This window comes from Misgurnus anguillicaudatus, chromosome 11 (genome assembly GCF_027580225.2).
Source record: "Misgurnus anguillicaudatus chromosome 11, ASM2758022v2, whole genome shotgun sequence".
Taxonomy (NCBI): domain Eukaryota; kingdom Metazoa; phylum Chordata; class Actinopteri; order Cypriniformes; family Cobitidae; genus Misgurnus; species Misgurnus anguillicaudatus.
The window spans coordinates 11,946,393-11,971,339 of NC_073347.2; the positions used below are offsets into that span (position 1 = coordinate 11,946,393).

General features: G+C 38.3%; 1 protein-coding gene across 7 annotated transcripts in view; it reads left to right on the forward strand.

Annotated features, from left to right (window-relative positions):
• Window positions 1-18,221, forward strand: part of klc1a (kinesin light chain 1a) — a 40,636-nt gene extending 22,415 nt beyond the window's left edge. For 2 of the 7 annotated variants that reach the window (XM_055169526.2, XM_055169527.2), the window contains exons 11-17: window positions 997-1,049; window positions 1,215-1,282; window positions 1,385-1,493; window positions 1,710-1,871; window positions 10,986-11,116; window positions 14,854-14,917; window positions 15,900-18,221. In XM_055169526.2, coding sequence (XP_055025501.1) covers window positions 997-1,049; window positions 1,215-1,282; window positions 1,385-1,493; window positions 1,710-1,871; window positions 10,986-11,116; window positions 14,854-14,917; window positions 15,900-15,965 — 653 coding nt within the window. In that variant the 3' untranslated portion in view covers window positions 15,966-18,221. Of the gene's footprint in view, window positions 1-996; window positions 1,050-1,214; window positions 1,283-1,384; window positions 1,494-1,709; window positions 1,872-6,446; window positions 9,966-10,985; window positions 11,117-14,853; window positions 14,918-15,899 lie in introns of those variants that run through there. The other 5 variants (XM_055169528.2, XM_055169529.2, XM_055169530.2 and 2 more) reach the window with 5 other exon arrangements.
• Window positions 18,222-24,947: the final 6,726 nt, after the last annotated feature.

The following is a 24,947-nucleotide window of genomic DNA, read 5'->3' on the forward strand; positions in this document are numbered from 1 at the left end:
GAAATCATTTTCATTTCACATACTTATATCACTGACAACAGTGGTCTGGCCAGGATATTGTCATTTAAAAAGTGGAGTTGGAGCCATCAACTGATGTTTATGTTTTCATTTTGTGTATTGGCCACCAGTTGTGTGATTGCAGTACCAGTTTTAGCCACAAGTTTTGTGATCGCAATACCAGTTTTGGCCACAATCCTACATACTGTTCCTTTAAGGGATGTTCACATTATGCACGACAACTATAACTAATAAAGTTTTAAAAATCATCCTAAATGAAAGACAACTATAACAACAAAGATACAAGGAACGATATCGTTCGGATCACATTCGGAGCAATTTTCTAACTAATAAACAAAAAACCATTGACAACCAATTAAATCTATTCGTTTTTCAAGTGCAGGCACGTATTTGAAATGGCAGGTGTTACCGAGGTCCATTACATAAATTTACCGCAGGTATCCAACGCTGTTGCAATGAAATTGATAAAATAATGTTTTCATTCTACTACACTGACTACACCAATAAATAATAGATTACACAAGTTAGATTCGCTGTTTGAAGATAGACAAACTGCAGTGTGCTGAAGACATCTGCTGGTTATAGCCAGAGCAGCATAATGTAAACAATTGCAAAAGTTGCAAAAAGGAAAATTAAACGTTTCCTATTTCTCTTAAGGCTAATTCACACTGATTCACTAAATGCTGTCAAACATGTTCATTCCTAATCCAACGACACACACAAGAATGGGTGTGCTTTTTTTGGATCAGTGTAAATTAGCTTTTATGCGCACTCACACACATTGGCAGCAAGAGATTGATTGTTGCGCTTTAGTTGAGCTGACGGCTATAAAATCCCAGTGTGTATGACATTCAGATCACTGGTATAACTCCATCACTCATATTTAATATTGTTATCAGACGATACAATATGGGTATGTGTTTGGGCTGAAGTGAGTACATCTGTTTATTTATTGGCATGCTGTGTTTGACCATGCAGATGAGAACAAACCCATCTGGATGCATGCAGAGGAGAGAGAAGAGCAGAGCAAGGTGAGCAAAGATGAAGGGTCACAGCATCAGTTGTTTTTATTCTCCTGGCAAACAATATCATGCCATTTAAACTACTATAAAAATGCTGGCAGCATGGTACACTGGTAACATTTCTTGCTCAGTGAATTGCCTCTGAGAGATTTTAAAGTGATCGTTGTGTTTCAGGGCAAACAGAAGGATGGCTCTCCTTTCGGAGAATATGGTGGCTGGTACAAGGCCTGTAAAGTAGACAGGTCAGATATAACTGCATACACTAATACTCATACTGTAAACATCGGTGCATCAGTACTTTACTACGGTATAATAAAGCATTGTCTGATCTGTAACCAATGCAGCCCCACTGTGACAACCACACTGAAGAATCTTGGAGCTCTGTACAAGCGACAGGGAAAGTTTGAGGCTGCCGAGACTCTGGAGGAAGCGGCTCTGAGATCCAGAAAACAGGTGTGTGTGGTAGTTGGTGTCCTGTAGATTGATATACTGTATATAGATGGACACGGCACAGTCAGTTTGACATCATTATATAAATGATTTCAATTGGTTACCTCTTATCCATGTGATATATCACAATGCAGCACCTTTGAAAATAAGAGATTTCAAATGGCTATGGTTAAAGTCCTGATTCTTTGGATTAGTCAGTGATCTTTTATCGCTTTTCAGGGTCTGGACACAGCACATAAGCAGCGGGTGGCGGAGGTCCTGGGAGACCCTGAAGTTCGCGAGAAACAGCGAAGCCGTGAGAGCTTAAACTCTGACACGGTGAAGTACGAGAGCGGCCCAGACGGAGGAGAGGAAGTGAGTATGAGCGTGGAGTGGAACGGGGTAAGTACAGCACATACCGCCCAAGCCCATACACACACGTGCCTAAACAATTCATTTCACATTAGGGTCTTTCACGTATAAAGAGACAGACCCAATAAAACATTGTGGGAGGTCTAAAATTAAATCACATAAAAACCAGACAGGAACATGAAACATTGCTAGCACATCAAACTTGCAATTAGATTCAGATCATTAGATCTCATGGAATTCAGGACTATTGATTGGTAACAGTTGTTTGTATGGCATTTAGTATCAAAAGTATGAAAGTAACAAAAGTCAGCACACAAACCCTCGGCAAAAAGCTTTCAAGAGGGTTTTGTCCAGATTTGCAGTTGACACGTTTGCTGTGCTTGAATTGGAGTTACTTTGTATACATACTCATCCATTATTGCAATCATAGTTCTCGTATTGATTTGTTCCCCTGTAGTGCTTTATAGCTCTGTTAACTCTTTCATGCCTGCATTAACTCTTAAATAAAACTCACAAGTTACTTTTAAAATGATTTACACATACTTTTTATATTGAATAATACACATACTGCTTATATTGTAGCATTGACTTAGTATATCCATTTTGCTTTGCTGTATTTATGTGAATGTCATAAATGTGATATAATGATGTGATTTTTAAGTTCAGATGTACAAATAATAGTGCTCAGGTGGGGTGCTTTAATGGTATAGTACTATATATAAGGAGTTCAGATGCAAAACCCTCTAAGTCCTTCTTATAAATGAGCATTTTTATGACTCTTATGTTTAAGTTCAGTAATTACACTTTTAATGGCAATGAAAGGTTATTGGTCATTAATTGAAATGCCTTATTTTCACAAATGTCACTTTCAGTTATTTAATTTAACAAATTTGTATTTTACTTCAAAACCCTCTTAAGTGCATGCAGGCATTTTTGACAAAAGCCTCCCCTTAAAGGGGGGGTTTAATGGTATTTCAAGCATTCTGACTTATTAACACAGTTATAGAGTTGTTTCCTCATGCTAAACGTAGGCAAAGTGTCAAAAATGCAGTTGGGCGTGTTTCAGAGTATTTCTGTGCCGAATGCACTTCGCCAGGGTTCGTACAAGTTTCGGCTAATTTTTTTCGATTACGGTTCTAACTGACATTTCAGGGGTTTTCGATACGTATCACTTCTTTATATGGGCTTCCGCCGGAAAACTTCCCCCGGAAAACCCCGCCCAGCCGTCAGTCAGCGGGAGACGCTAGAGCTTGCTAACAGCTTATCACGCCATTCAGCCTTGTTTAATTTCAAAAGTCAACAATGGCACAACAAGAAGTGTGTTTTTGGATGTAAGGAGAAGACATCCAGCCTTATGGAAACAATGGATATAGTTTATTATCCGGATTAGCAGCGGAGTTTTGCGTGTGTGTTTGATGCTGTGGATTTTCAGAACCGGGTCATGACGAGTTACACGTGGTAAGTAAGACTTCTGTCTTATGTTGGAAATAGGCGCGTGTATATTATATAAATGACACGAACATGTAGTGAATCATAAGTTAAAACAGTGTTGTATAGTGTTGTATGACTCGTACTCGCTCCTCCCGTGTTATAACTCCTCCTTCTGCATTTTTTCGTACGTTATCGGAAAGATTCGGTAAAGCCAATCTTTCTTTTATAAATCTGATTAAACTAAAGACTCTTCAGAGATATAAAGGATGTCATACTACTCCATAGGTACTCCAGATTAATATCAGAAATGCAGAAACAGCGTGTGTTACGTGAGCTTTAAAAAAACAACACTTCTACATCCTGTTTAATGAATAATGCACACAAAGCGGTATTTCTGAATGGCCTGAGGATGGATTAAGAGGATTCAAAGCAAAAGTATTTGATGAACGTATAATAGGTGCCGAGAGCATTTGGTTAATATTATTATCTTATTTTTGCATCTGAGCTCTTCATATATTACTATAGATGCCCAGTCCTCATAATAGTGGTATTGTTTCATTTAAGTTTAGTTTATTTGTTCTGTAGCTCAATTGATATAGGATTGCGTTAGCAAAACAATGTATAGATTTAATACTTTGGCTTCTGCCGGGGGAGAATATATATTTTTTTAAGTATAATAGAACTTGAAAAAAATATGTTATCATTTGCAGAATAAAGTTTTTGTTTACATCATATATGTGTGTGTGTGTGCATAATAATTATGTATATATACATACACAAACATGCAAGTATATATTTAAGAAATATTTACATGTGTATATATATATACTTTTTATATTTATATATAATTTATATATATATATGTATAAATACTTAATATATCAATATATTTCTTATACAAATTATACGTCCATGTTTGTGTGTTTATATATGTATAATTATTATGCACAGCACACACACATATATATATATATATGATGCAAACAAAAACTTTTATTCTGCAAACGATTAGTTGCGATTAATCGTTTTCAAGCTCTATATGTAGCAGCTTTTTTATGTAAGAATACCTCACAAGTTTTATTAACACTGCAGTTATCGTGAATCAGAATTAGATTTCATAGAAATAGCTTTCTTCTTTATAGCCAACCTTTCTTTTCTGTATAGCAGATGTTTTGTAGCTGCTGTTTTGACACCATCACACCTCTGCTGTAGTCTCTCTGCAATTCTGAGTCACTTTTACGCTGCCGTAGCAACAGTAACCTTAGCACCACCAATACAACCTATCAGCATCCCTCTTTAACAGGAGCCTGTCCCCAATTTAGATTATGGGATGCTGTCTTTCAATTCATTGAGCTGGTCTGGCTGTGACCTCATATTTCAGAGTTTTTCCTGCTCTTTTGTGTTTTCTCATTATATGTTTCTATCTCTGCTCGTCTCACTCAATAATTCATGTCATAGTTAATACCTCTCTCTTTATTATACACACAACAGACTCACACATACTCGCAAACAGTCTCTAACATTAATGTACATGTTGGGGTCACATACACAAACACAAACATGGTGGCGTGGGCTGTGTGTTCTGTACTTATGTTGTGACTTCTGATCTGTCTTAATGAATGCATGTGCTAATACTGTAAGTGTGTGTTTGCCAGTCATGTATCCGGTTGCTTTCTGCCTTTCTTTGCGAGCCAATATTGTTTTTATGTTTTTAGTCAGATCTGAGGTCCATAATTTATTCGATTTAATGTAATAACGGAAGCTCAGGGTTGATAGTGTTGTGTTTTCAGATGCAGTAAACAGCATGTGGCTTTGTCTCTAAATTGAGACTTGCAGTTCAGTCAACCATTGTACTCAAAACAACCACACGATTCTATTGAGATCTTTTTTCAACGTGCTGATGTGTTAAATCATAGAGGACGAGTGATCACAGTATCACAATGTTTGGGTTGTTAGATTTTTTTATTTTAGTTACATGCCATTGTTTGTCTTTGAGAATATCTGTAGCTTATTTTAACAGCGGTAATGCATTTTAGATAACTTTGTTTGCTTTCCATTCATGCGTTCCCTTCTGACCAAAAACATACTTTTACAAATATGCAAATGTTTGGCAGACACACGTTGCATTTTAAGATTACGGTGCTAGTAACAAACTGTAGCCCCCAAGAAGGCAAAATTATTTTACAGATAAGGGGCTAATATGGAGGACCAAACCTGCAAAAATTTAAAATAAATAAATGCGAAAAGATTTTTTATTTTTTGTAAAAAACATTAAAAAAATTCTATTTTTTTCTTTATTTTTTATTTCACACATTTATATGTTTATTTTAGGGCTGTCAAAAAATTAATCACAATTAATCACATACAAAATAAAAGTTTGCGCTTGCATAATATATGTGTGTGTGTACTATATATAAATACACACATACATGTATGAATTTAAGAAAAAATTTATTTAGGTATATTTTATGTATAATATAAAATATATCAGAATATATATAAATATACCTGTAAATGTTTCTTAAATTCAAACATTAATGTGTGTGTATTTATATACACACAGTGAACACATAAATTATGCGATTTTGTATGCGATTAATCACAATCTTTTGACAGCCCTAATTTATTTATGTGTTTATGTCAACGTGTATTTATTTTCACATTTATTTATTTTTACCTTTTTGCTTTTATTCATTTCTTGGTACAGTTATTTTGTATTTATTTATTTTAAATTTGTTCAGGTTTAGTCCTCCACAGGCTAATGTCTGAAATAAAAGACAAAACCGTTTATGCTTTTGCTTTAGCGCCTCTTGTGGCACTGCTGAGAATGCAACATGTTCTTGTGTTGCATTATGCATTGTTTTCAGTACGTGACAGCGAGTGATATTGAGCTTCTGCATAGTGTGTTTTGGGTTCCCCGGACATCTCATCTTTTATGTTTTTTACTTCACTCTTCATCTCTGCAATTCGTGATCTGTCTTGTTTGTTCTTTGCACTTGCAATTTTAACCTCCCTAATAATGTAACATTTTTGTCTCTGTTCCTCCTGCTCTAAAACTCTGTCTCCTCCTTGTGTACTTATTCTGCTTCCTCTGGCATTGCTCTCTCTCTCTCTCTCTCTCTCTCTCTCTCTCTCTCTCTCTCTCTCTCTCTCTCTCTCTAATGTGGTTGGCAGGTGTAACTCCAGATGCCTTGTTGTGGTTGTAGAACTTGCCTTCTGCATGATGGACGCTCTCCTCACCCTCCCTCTCCAGCTTTGCTGTTTATCGTCTCCTTTCTCCGACCAGCAACTTTCCTTCTCCTTCCTTCTCCTCTGGGCATAAACAGGCTAAAGCAAACCAAGCTCTTTGGCCTTCATGTCAAAGCTCATCTAAGTTTCACTTCTATCTCTTATAATAAACCGGATATTAACCTGTCAGTCTGTAATACATCAGTAGAGGAAACTGTCTGTCTGTCATTCACTCTAACTGTCTGTCTGTTAACCAGGTATGTAAGATGCCACTATATCTGTATGTCTATAAATAACCTTCTGTAGAGCGCAAAGTCGCCTCATATGTAAAGCTTTCTGTCTTAGTAAACAGTATTTCTCGTGCAAATACTCCAATGGGACTATCCATTTTCCTTTCTGCTTTTCCTTCTTCTCTATAGCACTATGACTGGAATTTTTCAGTTTTAATATTATTTTAATATATTAACACATTTGGTGTTAATGCAAGGCAGGGATCAAGATCAATTTAACATAAAACATAAAACACAGGGACAACATTTGTTGTAGAAATTTGCTTTGATATACAACTGTACTTCTGCCCCTCACAGCATTCTGATCAAAGGCCCAACTCCAATTCTATTTTATACCCCTTCCTCTTGCCCCTTAAAACAGAGTGGAAAGGGAAAGAGTTAAAAATATCCTCTCAGTACTACAGCGTCATACCTCATCATACATCCTACGTCAAAGAAGCTGGAATGTTCTTCACAAACTTCAAAGATGCCGCCTTTACCTGTAGTCATATACGTTTTTTTACAGCCTAAAAAATGGCCCTGGACTTTTTCGCCAAAAGCAGCATATCACCTCTTTGGCAATTCATGGTGATCTCTCCCTCCGTCTATTCACTTTCCGGTTTCCCAGGTCTGTTCGCAATCGCTGCAGTGGACTGGCAATCTGAAGCACTGGTAGTTCTCACCGGTAGTTCTCTGACACGGTCAGATGGGGGAACGGGGACGTGATCAGACAGGGGGAACCGGGACGTGATCAGATTGGGGAAACAGTGACGCGATCAGACGGGGAACCGGGACGCAGTCAAACGGGGAACCGGGGTGCAATCAGACAGGGGGAACCGGGACGCAATTAGACAGGGGGAACCGGGACGCAATCAGACAGGGGGAACCGGGACGCGATCAGACAGGGAGAACCGGGACGCAATCAGAAAGGGGGAACCGGGACGCGATCAGACAAGGAGGAACCTGGACGTGATCAGATCGAGGAAACCTGGACGCGATCAGACGGGGGAACAGGGACACGATCAGACAGGGGGAACCGGGGTGCGATCAGTCAGGGGGAACCGGGACGTGATCAGACAGGGGAAACAGGGACGCGATCAGACAGGGGGAACCGGGGCTTGACCAGACAGGGGGAACCTAGACGTGATCAGATCGAGGAAACCTGGACACGATCAGATGGGGGAACAGGGACACGTTCAGACAGGGGGAACTTGGACGTGATCAGATTGGGGAAACAGGGACGAGATAAGACTGGGGGAAACGGGATGCGATCAGACGGGGAACCAGGACACGATCAGATAGGGGGAACCGAGACGCGATCAGACAGGGGAAGCCGGGGCGTGATCAGACAGGGGGAACCTAAACGTGATCAGATCGGGGCAAGCTGGACGCGATCAAACGGGGGAACAGGGACGCAATTAGACTGGGGGAAACGGGATGCGATCAGACAGGGGAAACAGGCAATTCATGGTGAAAACAGGGACGCGATCAGACATGGGGAACCGGGGCGTGACCAGACAGGGGTAACCTAGACGTGATCAGATTGAGGAAACCTTGACATGATCAGATGGGGGAACAGGGACGCGTTCAGACAGGGGGAACCTGGACGTGATCAGATTGGGGAAACAGGAACGAGATAAGACTGGGGGAAACGGGATGCGATCAGACGGGGAACCAGGACACGATCAGACAGGGGGAACCGGGACGCGATCAGACAAGGGGAACCGGGACATGATCAGACAGGGGGAACCTGGACGTGATCAGATCGGGGAAACCTGGATGCGATCAGATGGGGGAACAGGGATGCGATGAGACAGGGGGAACCAGGATTCTATCAGTCAGGGGGAACCTGGACGTGATTAGATCGGGGGAAACCTGGACTCGATCAACAGGGACGCGATCAGATGGGGGAACAGGGACGGGTTCAGTCAGGGGGAAACGGGACACAATCAGACATCAGGGTTGCGTTCAGTCGGGGAATGCGGGATGCGATTGCGCTCCAGAGGTTACATTTGTCTATGGTGCTGTACTATTGTGCAATCAGTAATGCGGGATATGTTAGTCTAAATTACATGACCGTAAATATGAACACAAGATTGAATGTAACATAAAACAAATAATTATTTGCCGTTAAAATCTTTAATTATGCAAAAAAACCTTGAATTATACTCGCATGAGCAGCCATGTTGGAAAATTTCTTATCCCTTCGTTTGAAGTGAGGTCCCGAAAAATCTTTGTTTGAAGGGCTATTTGGACATAGTGTAGGTGTAAGGGGTAGAAATGGAATTGGGCCAAATTAAAGTTGCAGTCGCTTTCTTACTTTTGTTAAAAATAAACAAAAATTAGTTATTGGGAAATTACATACTCTCTCCTTACCACACCACGGTAAGCTAATAATAATGATATAATGAATAAGCTATGATGTGGGGTCAGATATCATCAGATTTCGAAGGATTTAATAGATTTTGTCTGTGTCTTTTAATACACATCAATATACTGTAATTACTTAAAGTATCATGTAGTGTTATATTTTAGAGATGGTGATAGAGAGGCAAAAGTTACAGATTGCACCTTTGAATGTGACATGTATTATGTCTTTACTGTACATGTATCATGTATTTTTCCATGTTTACAGTATGTTGCATTTGTGGCTTAATATCACTTACTGGAGAAAAGTTAATAAGATTTGTCACTGGTTTATTTTTTTAAGTATACATTCAGTGGTTACAATCATTATGCCACAAATGTTGTGAAACAAGCTTAACTTGTACTGAACCTGGATCATTCCTTTAAGCTATTGAAAGGGCCTGTGACACCCCCTTCATTCAATGACTTTCAGCGCTGAGAGCAGTTAAACTATGAACTGTATACGAATATATCTTAAAGTGAGCCCTGCAATGCTATCTCTGTCAGTTCCTGTACATAGCATTATTGTGGCATGACTGTGTCGTTCAGCTTCTCTATAGACCAGATCTTATTTTCAAACTGCACACTTCATAATGGCCATTATTGAGACCACTGTATATAGTAGAACATCAAAGAGGTAGAGATTGGAGATGGACAGATGACAAGAAAGAGAGGGATGAAATGAATAGTAGCATGTCTGTAGTATCTTTATTTATTTATTTCTTCTACTAACCTCTGCATCTTGTGTCTTTCACAACTTCTAATAAAACTGACTTTGCTCACCACAGCCTCTGCCTGTGTGCTCTTACTCATCTGTATTTGAATGCATGTGTGTGCTTTTGGTGAGATGTTCAGGCCCTGTATTGCAGATGTGTGTGTGTGTGTTATGGGTAAAAGTTTGTTGATCTGATGGAGGTGATGGTCATGATTTATCTGGGTCAGTGTGGCATCTTCAACCTTCTCCTTCCTTCCACCTCCATCATCTCCACCCCTCTTCGCTTTTCGGAGCCCCTGGATGAATAGTCTGGGTCAAGGGTCAGAGGTGAGAGGTCGTGGCAGAAGAGACTGCAGCAGAGCAGAGTGTGGTAACGGACAAGACAAAATATATAAGGACGTAGATAATCTTAAGACTGAAAAAACCATCACAACAAACTTTTCATGTTGTTAGACACTTAAAATGTAGTTTTAAAAGTTTTTTATTCAGATAAATGACTACTTTGTTCCGTTCACTTCCTATAGAGTAGACAAAACGTCACTAACTATTTTTGACCCTGTTGGATCTACTTAAAACACATAAAAGGGGAAAAATGTAATTTTTTAAGTTAATCCAACTTTTACTTTTTACAGTGCACTGAAGGAAGGTATTTATTCAATTTACTCAGTTTTTTTAGGGTGGGTGGTGGCAATCGGTTTGTTTAAGCTACATTTAAACAAAAGTTTTTTATTTTATTTTACTTTTTTTTGTTTAAATGTAGCTTGAATAGGTTGATGGCAGCAACTTGCTTTACAAAATTGAGTAAATTGAATGAATCACTTTTTTCAGTGTGTAAGAATGTTTCTGAAATGTTGTTTAATCTAGTTTAAGTTTAGACTTTTAAGTCTAGTCGTCATATTAAATATCAAAAGTAAAATTTTCCATAAATAATCTTCTATCTAACATATGTTTAAGTGCAGGTAAGTGATTTCTGCTTGAGTGTGATTAATGTGTTTAAGAATGAGCATGGATCAAATGATGATGGTCCTTCTCTTGGCTAATTTGCATTATGTAAATGAGTGGGTGTGGTTAACGCTGTAGCCTTTCTGTTCGCAGGACGGCTCGGGATCGCTGAAGCGTAGCGGTTCCTTTAGCAAACTACGAGCCTCTATTCGCCGCAGCAGTGAGAAACTGGTCCGCAAGCTCAAGGGAGGCGGCTTACGGGAAAATGAACCTAAAAATCCCGGGTAACTATTACCACTTCCCATTTATCAGACCAATTTCCCAATACGAACTCAACAGTGTGAATGAGTATGTGACTGCGAACAAACCTGCAACACCTATGAACCTTACACCAAACTCTAATGCATCAACATGAAAGGCTTTGATTTATAAACGGCCAAAAATGTAATGGTTTGAAACGCTTTTGAGAAGTCAGTATTACAATATTTTCAGTTTTTAACTCTATGAAGTGAGCAGCACCCATGCTTTAATGTCCCAGCGGGACATAGTTGCAATCTGTATAGGAGGATTAATTTTAGAAATGATGCTGCTAGATGTCCTAAGAGTATTGGGAGTCAAAACACTGTAAATACTAAAAGGCTGGAATTTGGGGGATTGTGACTTTTTTGGTACAATAGAGGGTCTGAATTATTCTCTATGCCGGATATTTTAAAAGCACTTTCTGCTCTTTTGCCCCTATATACAGTAAGAGAGCTTTTAAAAAGGTGTTGCAAGATGGTTGGTTAGCTTTTTAAAGGTTTTGCAAGTTTAACTAAATAATCTTTAATGCAAGGGAGGGTGGGCTGTTTACTACATTGAGATGAGATTTTGCAAACCATGGTGCCATTGCACAATTCCAAAATCCAATGTTTAAACACTGCGAGTATATGCAGAGAACATGACCAGTATTACCCATTTTTAAGCGGATGAAGGGATTTGTTTGCTTGGCTAACTGGATTATACTTTTTGCACATGAACAACAAACCTACCTAACCCCAAATTCTGTGATGAATTACACATTTACATCTAACACAATGAGTGTAATGTGGTGTGAGGTAAACTTGCATCTTGTTTCCTCAAACTGTGGCATCTGATTTTGCCAGATGTGACTAACGTTTTCTGACAGCCTTTACCTTGTAATATTTATTTTGGTTTTAATTTTCCTTTCATTTTATCTTGATGTGTTATTTTTACTGGAATATTCTTTTATGCCTTTTTGCTTGGTGACTTTTCTTGATGCATTTTCATGTCTGCTTGGATCTTGATTTTTTTTTTACGTGAAAATGTTTATTTCTCTATGCTGTGTTATATAGTTGTTTAACTGAATAAACATTTTCATTCAGATTCGCTGTTTACCGCATGCCTGTTTTCTGTCTTATGGTCTCACTCACTGCTGTGTAACCCAGTTTGTATTTTTTAAAACTCTCTCCTCATCCTCTCTTTACCACCCTTCTTGCAATGTGTATTCTTCGGTTTGCCTTTTTATTATTTAAAATTCCCTGCAGTGGAAACTCCTTTTAGTTTGTATGATCTTGTGCCACAATTGAAAAGCTCAGATGCAAAATCCTCTAAGTGCGTCTGACTTTTTTTCTTGTAAATTAGCATTTTTTTATCAGACTTAATGGATTCTGCCATCAAAGAGAATGGCCTCACTTCAAAAAATTACTTTCTTACTTAGCATTTTTGTCTTGTTTTCAGTAAAAATATCTAAAAATTCTTAAATTAAGATGTATTTTCTCGATTAGCAAAGCTAGGAAAATAAGTAAAAAAAAAAAAAAAAGCGAATTTGTGCTTAAAACAAGCAAAAAATCTGCCAATGGGATAAGAAAAATGTTCTTAAATTAAGTGATTATGAAAAAATGAAACTTCAAGAAAATTTTTGGCAGTTTTTTGTTTTGTTTTAAGCACAAATTCACTTAAATCTTATATTTTTTGTCTAAAAACTAGCCTTATTTTCCTAGGTCATTTTGCTCATCAAGAAAATACATCTTAATTTTTAATTAATTTTTTTCTAGGGCTGGGCCGATAACACTTTATGTCTGATACCGATGTCGATACCACAACCTTGAGTATCTGTCGATACCGATCCCAATCCAATACCATCTCTATTGCTCTTTTAATCAATTAAGCTGCAAATAACACATTTGTTAGCCATAAAAATATAAAGTAAATGTGTGAAGTAAACCATAGCTTAAGTATGATAAACATAAAAAGTACCTCCAGACAGGTCGCATCTATTGCTTATGCTTAGCCATGGTTTCTACTTGCATGTTGCTTATGTCACGCTTTTACGGCATGTTGCTCAGTAAGTCGCCTTTACGCCAAGTTGCCAAGACAGTTAAAGGCGGAGTCCACGATGTTTGAAAGCCAATGTTGATATTTGAAATCACCCAAACAAACACGCCCCTACCCCAATAAAATCTGGACCTTCTGTTGATAGACCCACCCCACACATACGCAACCCGGCATTTGATTTGATTTGATTGGCTATAAGTGTGTTTTGGTAGTCGGCCCGTCTCCTTTTCCAACGCGTTTTTCAAACATCGTGGACTCCGCCTTTAAGGTCCGTGTTGGTATTGGATCAGATTGTACTCCCGTACTTCTACAATATTCGATCCGGCCATTTTCGCCAATGTCGGACTAATATCGATACAGATTATCGGATCGGCCCACCCCTAATTGTTACTGAAAACAAGACAAAAATAAGTAAGAAAGTCATTTTTGTAGTGCTGAGGCCATGGTTAAGCAAATTTTTTTATGATTGTATAATACGTCCCAAAAGCATTCGGTTAAAGGCGCTCTAAGCGAATTGAAGCGTTTTAGACCATAAAACATTTTTTGTTACATACCGGAAACATCTCCTCACTATCTGCTTGCTGCCTGTCCGCTGATCAAACTGTAAAAAAACGCGATCTCTGTAGACAGCCCAGGCTTCACAAACGGCAATATCAACAAGTGGCCAAACCTAGCATCACAAAGCAAAACAAAGTATTCCAGCCAATAAACGACAAAAAGGATTTGGTGGTGGGGGTTGGGGGCGTTCATGTAAGCACGGAAGGTAGGGGAAGGAGTTAGCTACGCTCCGTCTGTTTGAAAACAGTTTCAAACGTCAACAATAACTAACGTCTCGCAGATTCGCTTAGAGAGCCTTTAATCTTAATTTTGGTAGAGGTACATGTAGCGTTTAAAGGCTTTTGCATCTGAGCTCTTTATTCTTTATGAACATTTTATATTGTTACAGAGTAGTTTACCAAAAAATAAGCATTTTGTCATTATTTACACATTCCAATGTCTTTTTAAACATGTAGGCACATCACATTTGGTTAAATAAATCTGATCGCTTTTGTGTCAGTAAACAGTCAGCTCTAATAAGACCCAACCCAGCAAACAAAAATCAAGGCAGTGAAATGATAGCTAACTACCAATATAGTCTGGTTATGAGTAACCCACTTCTACCCTAAATATTTGGTTACATGCCATTTTGGCCTAAATAACTTTGAGATGTACTATATTTCATCATGTAAGCAAAGTCAACAGGTGTTCAAGGTGTTTGCTTTCATTTCTTCTAAGCATATACGAATAGTTTATCCTTGGGCTATGGTTAGATGTCTACTAGACGTTCACTGACAGCACAAATTTTGCCTTGTTTTAGCCAAAATTGCTTGCTGGGAAAGGGCTCAACAGTGCATGGTGATGATAAACAAATATTTGTGTACTGTATAAAAATGTCTTCATGAAAAGGTGTGATAACTACATTTACCATAGCTAACATAACACCCAGTACAGTATAGTATGTCACTGCATGTTTGTTTCATCTCAATCTACATTGTAAGTTAACATCAATTTGTGTGAAAGTTGCAATAACAAGTTTTAATCCACCCATCCCATACACCCCACCTCACCCCTCTCTCCCCCACCGTGACCCTTCACCCTTGCCCTTTGACCTAACCGACGTGCTTGCATGTGGCTCTGTTGGATGCAGTATGAAGAGGGCCAGTTCTCTTGGAGTTCTCAACATGCCGGAAAAACCTGCTGGAGAACTCGAAGTAAGACAACGTTTATCTCTACTGACACCTATTGATCTGATTTTGCCGTCTTGTCTGTCTATCCATCTATTATATCTGTATTTCTGTCAAAACTTTTCTTGGTGTTTTCTGGCCCATCTGTTTGGGATTTTTCTTTCAGTCCTAAACTCTGACTCTTTTTCAATCATCTGTTTTTATCACACCCACAGCTCCATTCTTCTCATTAACACACATTCGAATGGATGTGCGTTTGATCCCACTAGACTAACACTTGATTGTGTTTGCTGATATCCTCAGCCCTTATTGTAATTAAATAAAGCAAAACTTTAAAGAAATATATACACAAAAAACTGAGTAATTTTAAGCCAGTTTTGGGTCAAAAAGGGTCGAACCCTACCCAATGTGTTGTAATTTTACCTATGCTGGATTGTTTAATCCATTGTTGTGTCGAATATAATTAATTTAACCCAGTTTTGACCCAAAAGTGTAGGTGTCTTATGAATTAAATCTCAAAAGAACTATTAAAGGAGCAATGTTTGACTTTTAGAAGGATCTCTTGACAGAAATGCATTACTATATAATCAGTGGTGTATAAAGACCTTACATAATAAACTGTATTGTTGTTATTACTTTGGAATAAGTAGTCGTTTTTATCTACATACACTGCAGGTCTCCTTAAATGGAAGTTGCTGTCATGTTTCTACAGTAGCCCTAAATGGAACAACTGTTCTATAAAGTGCATTTTGTCACTATTGTAGGTGCACGATTGTCCATTTTAAGGTCTTGGTTCTGATGCATCGTTTGTACTTAAAATAGTTAAAACATAAATGTCCATGCCTTAAAAATATAGTTGGGTATTCCAATCCATTTATTATGTCCCTTTTATTCCAGTATTAAACAGTACAGATAAAAAAACCTTCTAACTACTTAAGTTTATTGTACAACGACGATGACGGTCAAAAAGTCTAATTATTGTCTATTTCTTCCTCTTCATTTCTGACAGGAGCGAAATAATCGTCTAAGGAAGGGACGAGACCTGAGTTCCAGTCAGATTGACCTGGCGCACTGAAGGTCTGTTTTTGGACATCTGATGAAGAGAGGTACTGCGAGATCTCTGAGATGGAGTGACTCGCAATCCAGCCCTTAACTGTGTTCATACTGAACTATCTTCTATGGAGGTTTTTCTACCTTCTCCTTTTGCTTTCAAGGCTTTGTTTAAAGTCTCTAAAGCTTTTAGAGCTAGATGTGGAAATGACAGCACACTGTCAAAATGTCCATTGACAGAACCAAAGTGCACAACAAATTACAGTCCTGTTAGAAATACATTATGCTATTCAGGCTTAGGTTGAGGTTAGACGCTCAATTTGGTTGTTTTGCTGCTTTACATAAAATATTTCGGGTACTTTAACCATTTTGTTAACCTTCAGCTCTGTTGATATGAATGAAGGGTTATTGTAACTTATGAGATAGAGATAGTGTGCATCTCTTTAGGCATGTTTGAATGATGTCACTTAATGTTCTGCCACTGACAAAGTTTATAATGTTTGTATTTTGTGTAACATCAGAGGACCATGATGCTTCTGTACTAATTCCCTTGATCAAAAGAGCTGCACACATGTTTATGAAGGTCAATGTTTACAAAAAATTATGATTCAGTAATGCACATTTACATGCTTTTGCAAAGTGGGAGGGTCCATGCTTTATTTATCTTGTTCATTAAACATATAGGAGACAGTCCTTCCTCAATGTAAAAGCAGATTTAAAATGGTTTACACTGCAGAGGTCAACGTGGGTCTGAAATCCTGAATGTTAAAAAACGGTGGATGGACGAATGCTTTCTCAGGACTGAAAGAGCAAATTTGATATGCAAGGTAACAATGCACTTTGAATAATCTCATAGGATGATGTTACACTTAAAAATCCAATGCCTGTTACAAGACTAAATTGAATAGTTTACCTCAGTTATACAAGTTGCGTTTGGTTGATCTGTGGTTTGGTGGATGGATATTTTTTTGACTAGATTTTATATCAGCATATACAAATAACGTCTGTAAATCGAATTATTACAATTTAAAAACAATAACTCCAGGAGACCAGTTTTGTCTTTTGCATTTATCATATCAGTACATTATCATTAAAATGCACTGGAATTTAATTTCTATTGCCAGATGTTTAACTACAAACTATCCGTGTTTGAAAGTGAGCATGCATTGTAAGTTGGTTAGCTGGTTTTAAGTGTGTGTGACCTAACAAACTGATCTTTGTAAGGTTGTAATGTTCACCAAGTGGCAGAGAAGCCCAATATGTATAAGTATATAAACATATAGGATTTTGGGTAATATATGGCACTGATGCAGCTTTCTACTTTGTTACATATTTCGGCTCTATAGCTATGACCTATTCATAATTAATGATACAATTAATTCATTTGTCTTTCACATACAAGTTTTAAATCTGAAATGCATGTAAATTGTCTGCACCATAGGCTTCATTGTGGCAATATACAATATAGGGTATAGCTGCTATGTGTTTAGGTATTGGGCTGGTATTGATCTTGCATGTAATGTTTTACTGACAAAAGCTGGAATATCTGATTGGCTTGTGTGTCAATGTATTCTCAATATACAATGTACATTTTTGTACAAATAATATCCAGTTGTTTATGCCACTAATTTGAGCTTTGCTAGTAGTATGCTTTTGGGACTAAATGTGCCTTGCACATGCTCTAATTTTTAAGGATATTCTGCAATATTTTACTTTTTGGCTGTTGATCAGTTTGTGTTAATTTTTTTTTCATTACGATTGCTGTTGGTTTGTTAAATGGGGTTATTGACATGGTTTTTAATGCTCAATTCATATGCAGTTATAGTGCACGTTTTCTTTTGAAATTCAATCATTTGTTACATACTTAAGATATGACTCGGATAAAGTCCAATATAACTTAAGTATAAATAAAAATGCAAATGTAAAATGAAGAAAAATCTATATGATCAAATACATCCATTTAACCTTGTGGTATGTAACAGCAAGGATTTTAGTGACCTGTATGACGTAACCCTGAGATATTTATTACCGTATTTGGGTTTGTAATGTTGCATTTCTACTGTCTGTCTCTGTGTTCTGTCTTATACTGTTTGTCTTCAGAAATGTTTTGTGTTTGTGTGTACAGTATATCCTAAAATTCGCACTGGACTCGTGTACCCTTCCCTGTTCTCAGGCTGCCCGCTGTGCTGGCTAAACTGCATACAGTAATTGTGGTGATGTGTTTGGCTTTATGAATATTGTATGGTATAGTGTACATACTTGAATAAAGACAACAAATGTACTCTGTCTGTAAGATTTTTTAGGGCCTGCGTCTCCCCCTGCTGGTCAATGTATCACTCATGCATGAGGGGTTTCAACTTTGTCACTATATTATATTATTAGTTTATTTATGTAGTTGAGATATAGAGGTCTATTTTGTGCTTACTGACTGTTAATTACAACATTTTATGTGAAACGCAACAGGGGAAGAAAAATATTTCTATTTATGATCATTTAATGTCAACATAAAAACAAATATTTTGTGTAAAGCAAAAGTTACATGAAGCAACGTGAGCAGTTTTTTGTCTCAACACCTGTATAGACGTATTAATAAAAGTGACTTAAATAATTTAACTAGCCTTGACTTAATCTAAGCCTTGTCTGTAAACCTGGGCCTATAATATACTAATTAGAAGTATAGTTTTACTTCAGAAGTACCTTAGTGCACTTGGTAAAAGTATACTAAATACCACAAATACATGAACACATTTTTAGTGCATTGAAATAAATAGCATCTTAAAATAGCACATTTGAGTATAAGATGTCCTGGTTTATCTTAAGAGCTACTAAAGACTTAATACTTTTTTGAATATTAAAGTCGCCATGAAAATAAAATGAAAAACTTTAATTCAGGGGACTCAAACTCAAACTGCCTTGTGGCCATTTCTTAGATTGACATTTCATCGGAGGGCCGCAGAACTATTTTTGGTTAAAAAAAGTACAATATTTTTTGTAAATGTACTGTTTAAATTCTATTATTTAATGCAGTGTTCTTCAACCCTGGAGGACCCCCTTCCAGAAGGTTTTAGACGTCTCCTTATTTGAAACACCTGAACCAACTCATCAGCCCCTTTCCAGAATGTCTCCCTAACAAGCTGATGAGTTGAATCAGGTGTGTTGATTATGAGGACGTCTGAAACATTGTGGAAGGGGGTCCTTGAGGACCAGGGTTGAAGAACCCTGATTTAATGTATAATAATACTTGAAAATATTAAGCAGTTATCTTTTAAGTATACATTATTTTATAAAAGTTAGTAAATAATTTTATTCCTTTTTTTATTTTTTATTCCTTTTTAATTTTATTTTAATAGTATTTATTCCTACTATAAAAGTCAATGGGTACAATCTACTGTGCGCTTCATCATTTATCAAATTATCTTCTTTTGTGTAACAGGGTAAAGAAACATGTTTTGTTTACAGGTTTTGAGGCTGTGTAAATGATAACAAAATGTTTATTTTTGGGTAAACTATCCCTTTAAGTTTGAAAGTGATTTGATTTGTGTGAATGAGCTGTGTTCTGACTTCGCTCAAACTGTACATCATGTCAAAGTGAGGTCTGACTATTTCATTAGTTATTGCTATTTTATTTATCCATTGCATTATAAAGACCAACATGCTATTTCACTTTTGAGCACTTGACTTGTGTTTGATTCTGGTGGCTGTGCAAATATAAACAAAGTAATACTTACTCTTTAGCCAATATAATACATCAAGACACACCAAGAAAAGGATCTGAAAGAAGTAACCATAAATATACAACAGTTATTCATTCAGAATGGCCTTTAGCTCGTCTAAGTTTACTGTAAAACGTTAACGTTAATTGTTTTTCGAGGTGGCTGTTGAACACATCCCATATTGCAATACTTGTAGTTAACCTGCGTTATAATTAACTAAACAATGTCAAATACAAACAACAAGAACAACACATTTTTATAAAAGATATAAAGACAAATAAGTTAAAGGATCTCCATTAACGTTAGCTCACGAGCTCAGTCAATCTAGGTGGGAGCTGAACCAAGCCCACATTGCAATACTTGGAGAAAACTTGCGTTATAATTAACTAAACTATGTTAAATACTTTTAAGAACATGCATAATAGAGCCCAACCGATATATCGGCCGATATTAGGCATTTTCCAAACTATCGGTATCAGCATTCATAATTCAAAAACAAAAAAAACAAACAGACGAAACCGCCTTCAACCATGTCATGAGTGTTGCCGTTGTATAGTTTGTCCACCAGAGGGCACTCTCTAACCAACTCGTGTATAACACATCACACATCCTGCAACCTGCTGATCCAGCCAGAGTCGGGCAGAGAGAACAACGGTTAGGTGAGTTCATGGTGAGTTGGTCATACATTGCTTGAATAACAATTAAAAGAACATCCCAATCAGTTCTCTTAACTCAAATAAGCATGACAAAATGTGTGACTATCATGTCCAGTTTTGCTGCTGTTAAATAAGCAGAGAGTGAAGCGGAATTACATAGTAATGTTACGTTGTTACAGTGTAGTTAGTCTCAGCCTCAGACGTCACGCCCACAAACTGTTGGAAGGTCTGGCTACGCGAGACTACAGTGTAGTTGACTGACTGTCCGTTTAACTTTTGACAATGTGACTGAAGTATTTCTTTAATAGCGTGACAGTTAAAAGCCATTCACAGCACGCGTCCTTGCCGCTTCAACCCACGTGACCACAATCAGAGAGAAGCACGCGCGCCCTCTAGGGCTCAAATACAGATTTACGAGTGATGTGCAAAAGCTGTACATTTACATCAATTAAATTATAGAAAATGTAAGAGATTAAAGTGCACGGTTAAAGAACATGTTTATTATTTATTTTAACAAGGCAAAATTTTATACAATGATTTTTGAAGTACAATTAAAACAAATCTATATTGTGAATTTGTCTTTCAAAAATTATTTTTTTATTATAATGGCTTTAATTTACATAAGACCAAAGTAGACAGTCAAAATAACACAACAATACAATGAACAGTAAACATAAACATAAAGCCAGGGAGAGGTAAATGAGGGATTACACAAAAATATTAAAAGATTTACATATTGCATGTTTTAGTTGCTTTCTTATTACTTGAGAAATAAATAGTCTTTATATACATTTTAATTGGCTAGAAATGCGTTTTGTCTGCTTCTGTCTAAACCGTCACCGGCGTCACATCATGACACAGACGCGATCTTTTTTTATTTTTTACAGATGCGATTCCTTCTATGACCTAATATGGAATCCATGACGACATAGAACGCCAGCTCTCGGGCTATATAAAGCGCAGTTCCACACAATGTTGAGTTATTCTGTGGTGAGCTTAGGAAGAGAACAGTCAACCTTAAAACACTCTGCTGAGGACAGTGCAGGACAGGTAGGGGAGGAAACATCTTAAACCTTATTAAGCATTAGAAAAAAACACTTGTGTAAACGTTAACTTCGAATTCGTTCATAATTATGATTCATGTGTTTTTATTGGAGATACAGAGATATATGTTATGCGTCGTGTAAATTGTCCCGAAAAGTTTTGGAAACGAATCGCTTAACAAAGTGTTATTTACAATGGAATACTGAAATACCTTTAAACGTCCAAAATTATTTTTTAAAATCAAACATCAAACAAACGTCGCATAGATAATTCTTTTCAAAACGAGCCCACATTGTATAACACTGTCCCCTTAAGGCAATTTTTCACCACAGGGACCAGTTTAATCCTACAGAAAAATCCAGCTAAGACCAGCATAAACTGGTAGCTGGTTTAAGCTGGTTTTAGCTGGTTTAAGGTGGCAGTAGCTGGTCCTAGCCTGGCAAAGCTTGCAAAACCAGCTTAAACCAAAATTTTCAGTAGAGAAGTAGCTTTCACTGTAAAGGTGTAAAGGAATGGCCCTACTTTTGAAACACCTAACTGTTACGGTAAGCATAGTAAACACTTTGTTTTTAAACATCAACTTTTGCGCTTATGATAATTAATTAACTTACTTTTATAAATCAGAAATGATTCTGCGTCAGGTAAATGAACACAAAAGGCAGATGTAAAGGCAATAAATAAATAAATAACAAAACACTACGATTAGATGTTGGCTCCTGCTTTGTGTGATATAGTAATATGGTAACAATAAACACCATTTGATAACATTGCTTTTGCTAATATAATACTTGACATGTTTATAAAATTAATGATAATTACGCTAAATAGAAATGTATTTACGCTAAATGTAAATAGAAATGCTAACAAATTCGATTAGAGTCCTGCCCTGTGATGTTGAATTGTTGATTGAGTGGGTGGCTCACAGGGCAGAGCTCGAGTTATTTACCATAAAATATTTAAATACCACCTTGCTTTAAAATGTCCCAAAACTATTTTGGAATCAAACCCGCAAAAATAATTATTTTCAAAACATGCCAGCCACGTCGACCCACTGTACAATACTTATGATAAAATTGTCATATTTTTGTCTTTTTATTAACTTGTTTTCTTCTGTGAGTTTAATTTTTTAACAGATAGTAAAAACACTTGATGACATGTTGTTAAATGACAAACTCATGTAAATGGATTTCTGTTGTACTTCATGTCCTTTGTCTTGTCTGATTTTTTTCTGGACAGAGTTGTCAATACCAAATGCCTGTTGCAGTAGATGTCGTCTGAAAGTCTTAAGTGTCACATGGACATGCAGTATTGCCATTCATCCACTTATACAGTATACTGAAGAATGATAGTTGAGCTCATTTGGTTTGTGTTTTAATTTAAAGGTCCATTTGCCAATTCAAAACTTCAGGAGCAGGAGGCTGATCAGAAGGGCACATCTCAAAACATGCAGCTGGATAACAAGAGGTATTATATAACAGTTCAGTTTATATATTAAAAAAAGTTTACTTTAATCGTCTCAAAACTTTACGTTGCTCGAAGGTCCTTGTTATTAGATATGCTTGTTTCCTTACTCTGGGTGCAGTGCTCTGTGCACTCTGTGTGGTTTGCACTCTGTACTGGGTGGGTCAAGGTTTGGGACTGGCATAAAGACAGAAATGGCTCTACTTTTAAAACACCTAAGCATCTAATTTAAAGCCCTTGTTTTTTAATATTACCAATTTTTCTAACATCATAATCAATATATATATATATATATTTTATAGAGATTATTATCCATCATGTAAATACGTTAAAACAGATGTAAAGGCCAACAAGTTTTTTTTTTAATTAAACATTAATACGATTAGAAGTAGGGTACTGCCCTGTAATCTGGGTTGTTGGCACAAGGCAGAGCCCTATAGTTATTTATTATGAAAATATCTAAATACCTTGTTTCAAAATGTTTCATAACCGGCCAATCCCGACGAGAGGTGTCTAGAGCATACACACAAGCAGGACAGGGCCGTCTGCCATCCTGGAAGACTTGGACTTCCAGGGTGTCTGACCCTTTGGCCCGGGCCAAATGAGAGGTGTACAGATTATACACAATCCGACTCTAACAACAGAGCCTTGGAAGTCTTGGACTTCCAGGGTCTCCGACCCTACCGGCCAAACCCAACAAGAGGTGTCCAGAGGGGATGCGCAGGCGGGACAGGGCCGCCTGCCATCCTAGAAATAATGGACTTCCAGGGACTCCGACCCTACCGGCCGAGCTTGACGAGAACTCTTGAACTTCCAGGGTCTCTGACCCTACCGGCCAAGCCTGACATGAGGTGTCAATATTAGATGCACAGGTGGGACAGGGCTGCCTGCCGTCCTGGAAGTCTTGGACTTCCAGGGTGTCTGACCCTACAGGCCGAGCCCAACGAGAGGTGTACAGAGAATACACACAAGCAGTCTTGGACTTCCAGGGTCTCCGACCCTACCATCCAAGCACAACGATAAGTCTTGGACTTTTGGAAGTCTTGGACTTCCAGGGTCTCCAACCCTACCATCCAAGCACGAGGATAAGTCTTGGGCGGGACAGGGCCACCTGCCATCCTGGAAGTTTTTAATTTCCAGGGTCTCTGACCACCGGCCGAGCCCGACGAGAGGTGTCCAGAGCATACATGCAAGCGGGACAGGGCCGCCTGCCATCCTGGAAGTCTTGGACTTCCAGGGTGTCGGACCCTATTGGCTAGGACGAGAGTTGTCCAGAGCATACATGCAAGCGGGACAGGGCCGCTTGCCGTCCTAGAAGTCTTGGACTTCCAGGGTGTCTGACCCCACTGGCCGAGCCCAAAGACTGGACTCAGAAACGGATGCACAAGGGGGACAGGGCCGCCTGCGCTCCTGGAAGTTTTGGACTTCCAGGGTCTCCGACCCTACTGGTTAAGCCAGAAGAGGTGTCCAGAGCATACGCGCAAGCGGGACAGGGCCACTTGCCGTTCTAGAAGTCTTGGACTTCCAGGGTCTCTGACCTTACAGGGCAATCCCGACGAGAGGTGTCCAGAGCATACGCGCAAGCAGGACAGGGCCGCTTGCCGTCCTAGAAGTCTTGGACTTCCAGGGTCTTTGACCTTACAGGGCAATCCCAATGAGAGGTGTCCAGAGCATACGCGCAAGCGGGACAGGGCCACTTGCCGTCCTGCAAGTCTTGTACTTCTAGTGTCCATGACCCTACATGCAGAGCCCGAAGAGAAGTCTTGGACTTCAAGGGTTTCCAACTCTACTGTCCAAGCTTGATGATAAGTCTTGGGCGGGACAGGGCTGCCTGCCACCAGGAAGTTTTTGACTTCCAGGGTGTTTGACCTTACAGGGCAATCCCGACGAGAGGTTTCCAGAGCATACGCGCAAGCGGGACAGGGCCACTTGCCGTCCTAGAAGTCTTGGACTTCCAGGGTCTCTGACCTTACAGGGCAATCCCGACGAGAGGTGTCCAAAGCATACGCGCAAGCGGGACAGGGCCACTTGCCGTCCTTGAAGTCTTGGACTTCCAGGGTCTCTGACCTTACAGGGCAATCCCGACGAGAGGTTTCCAGAGCATATGCGCAAGCGGGACAGGGCCGCTTGCCG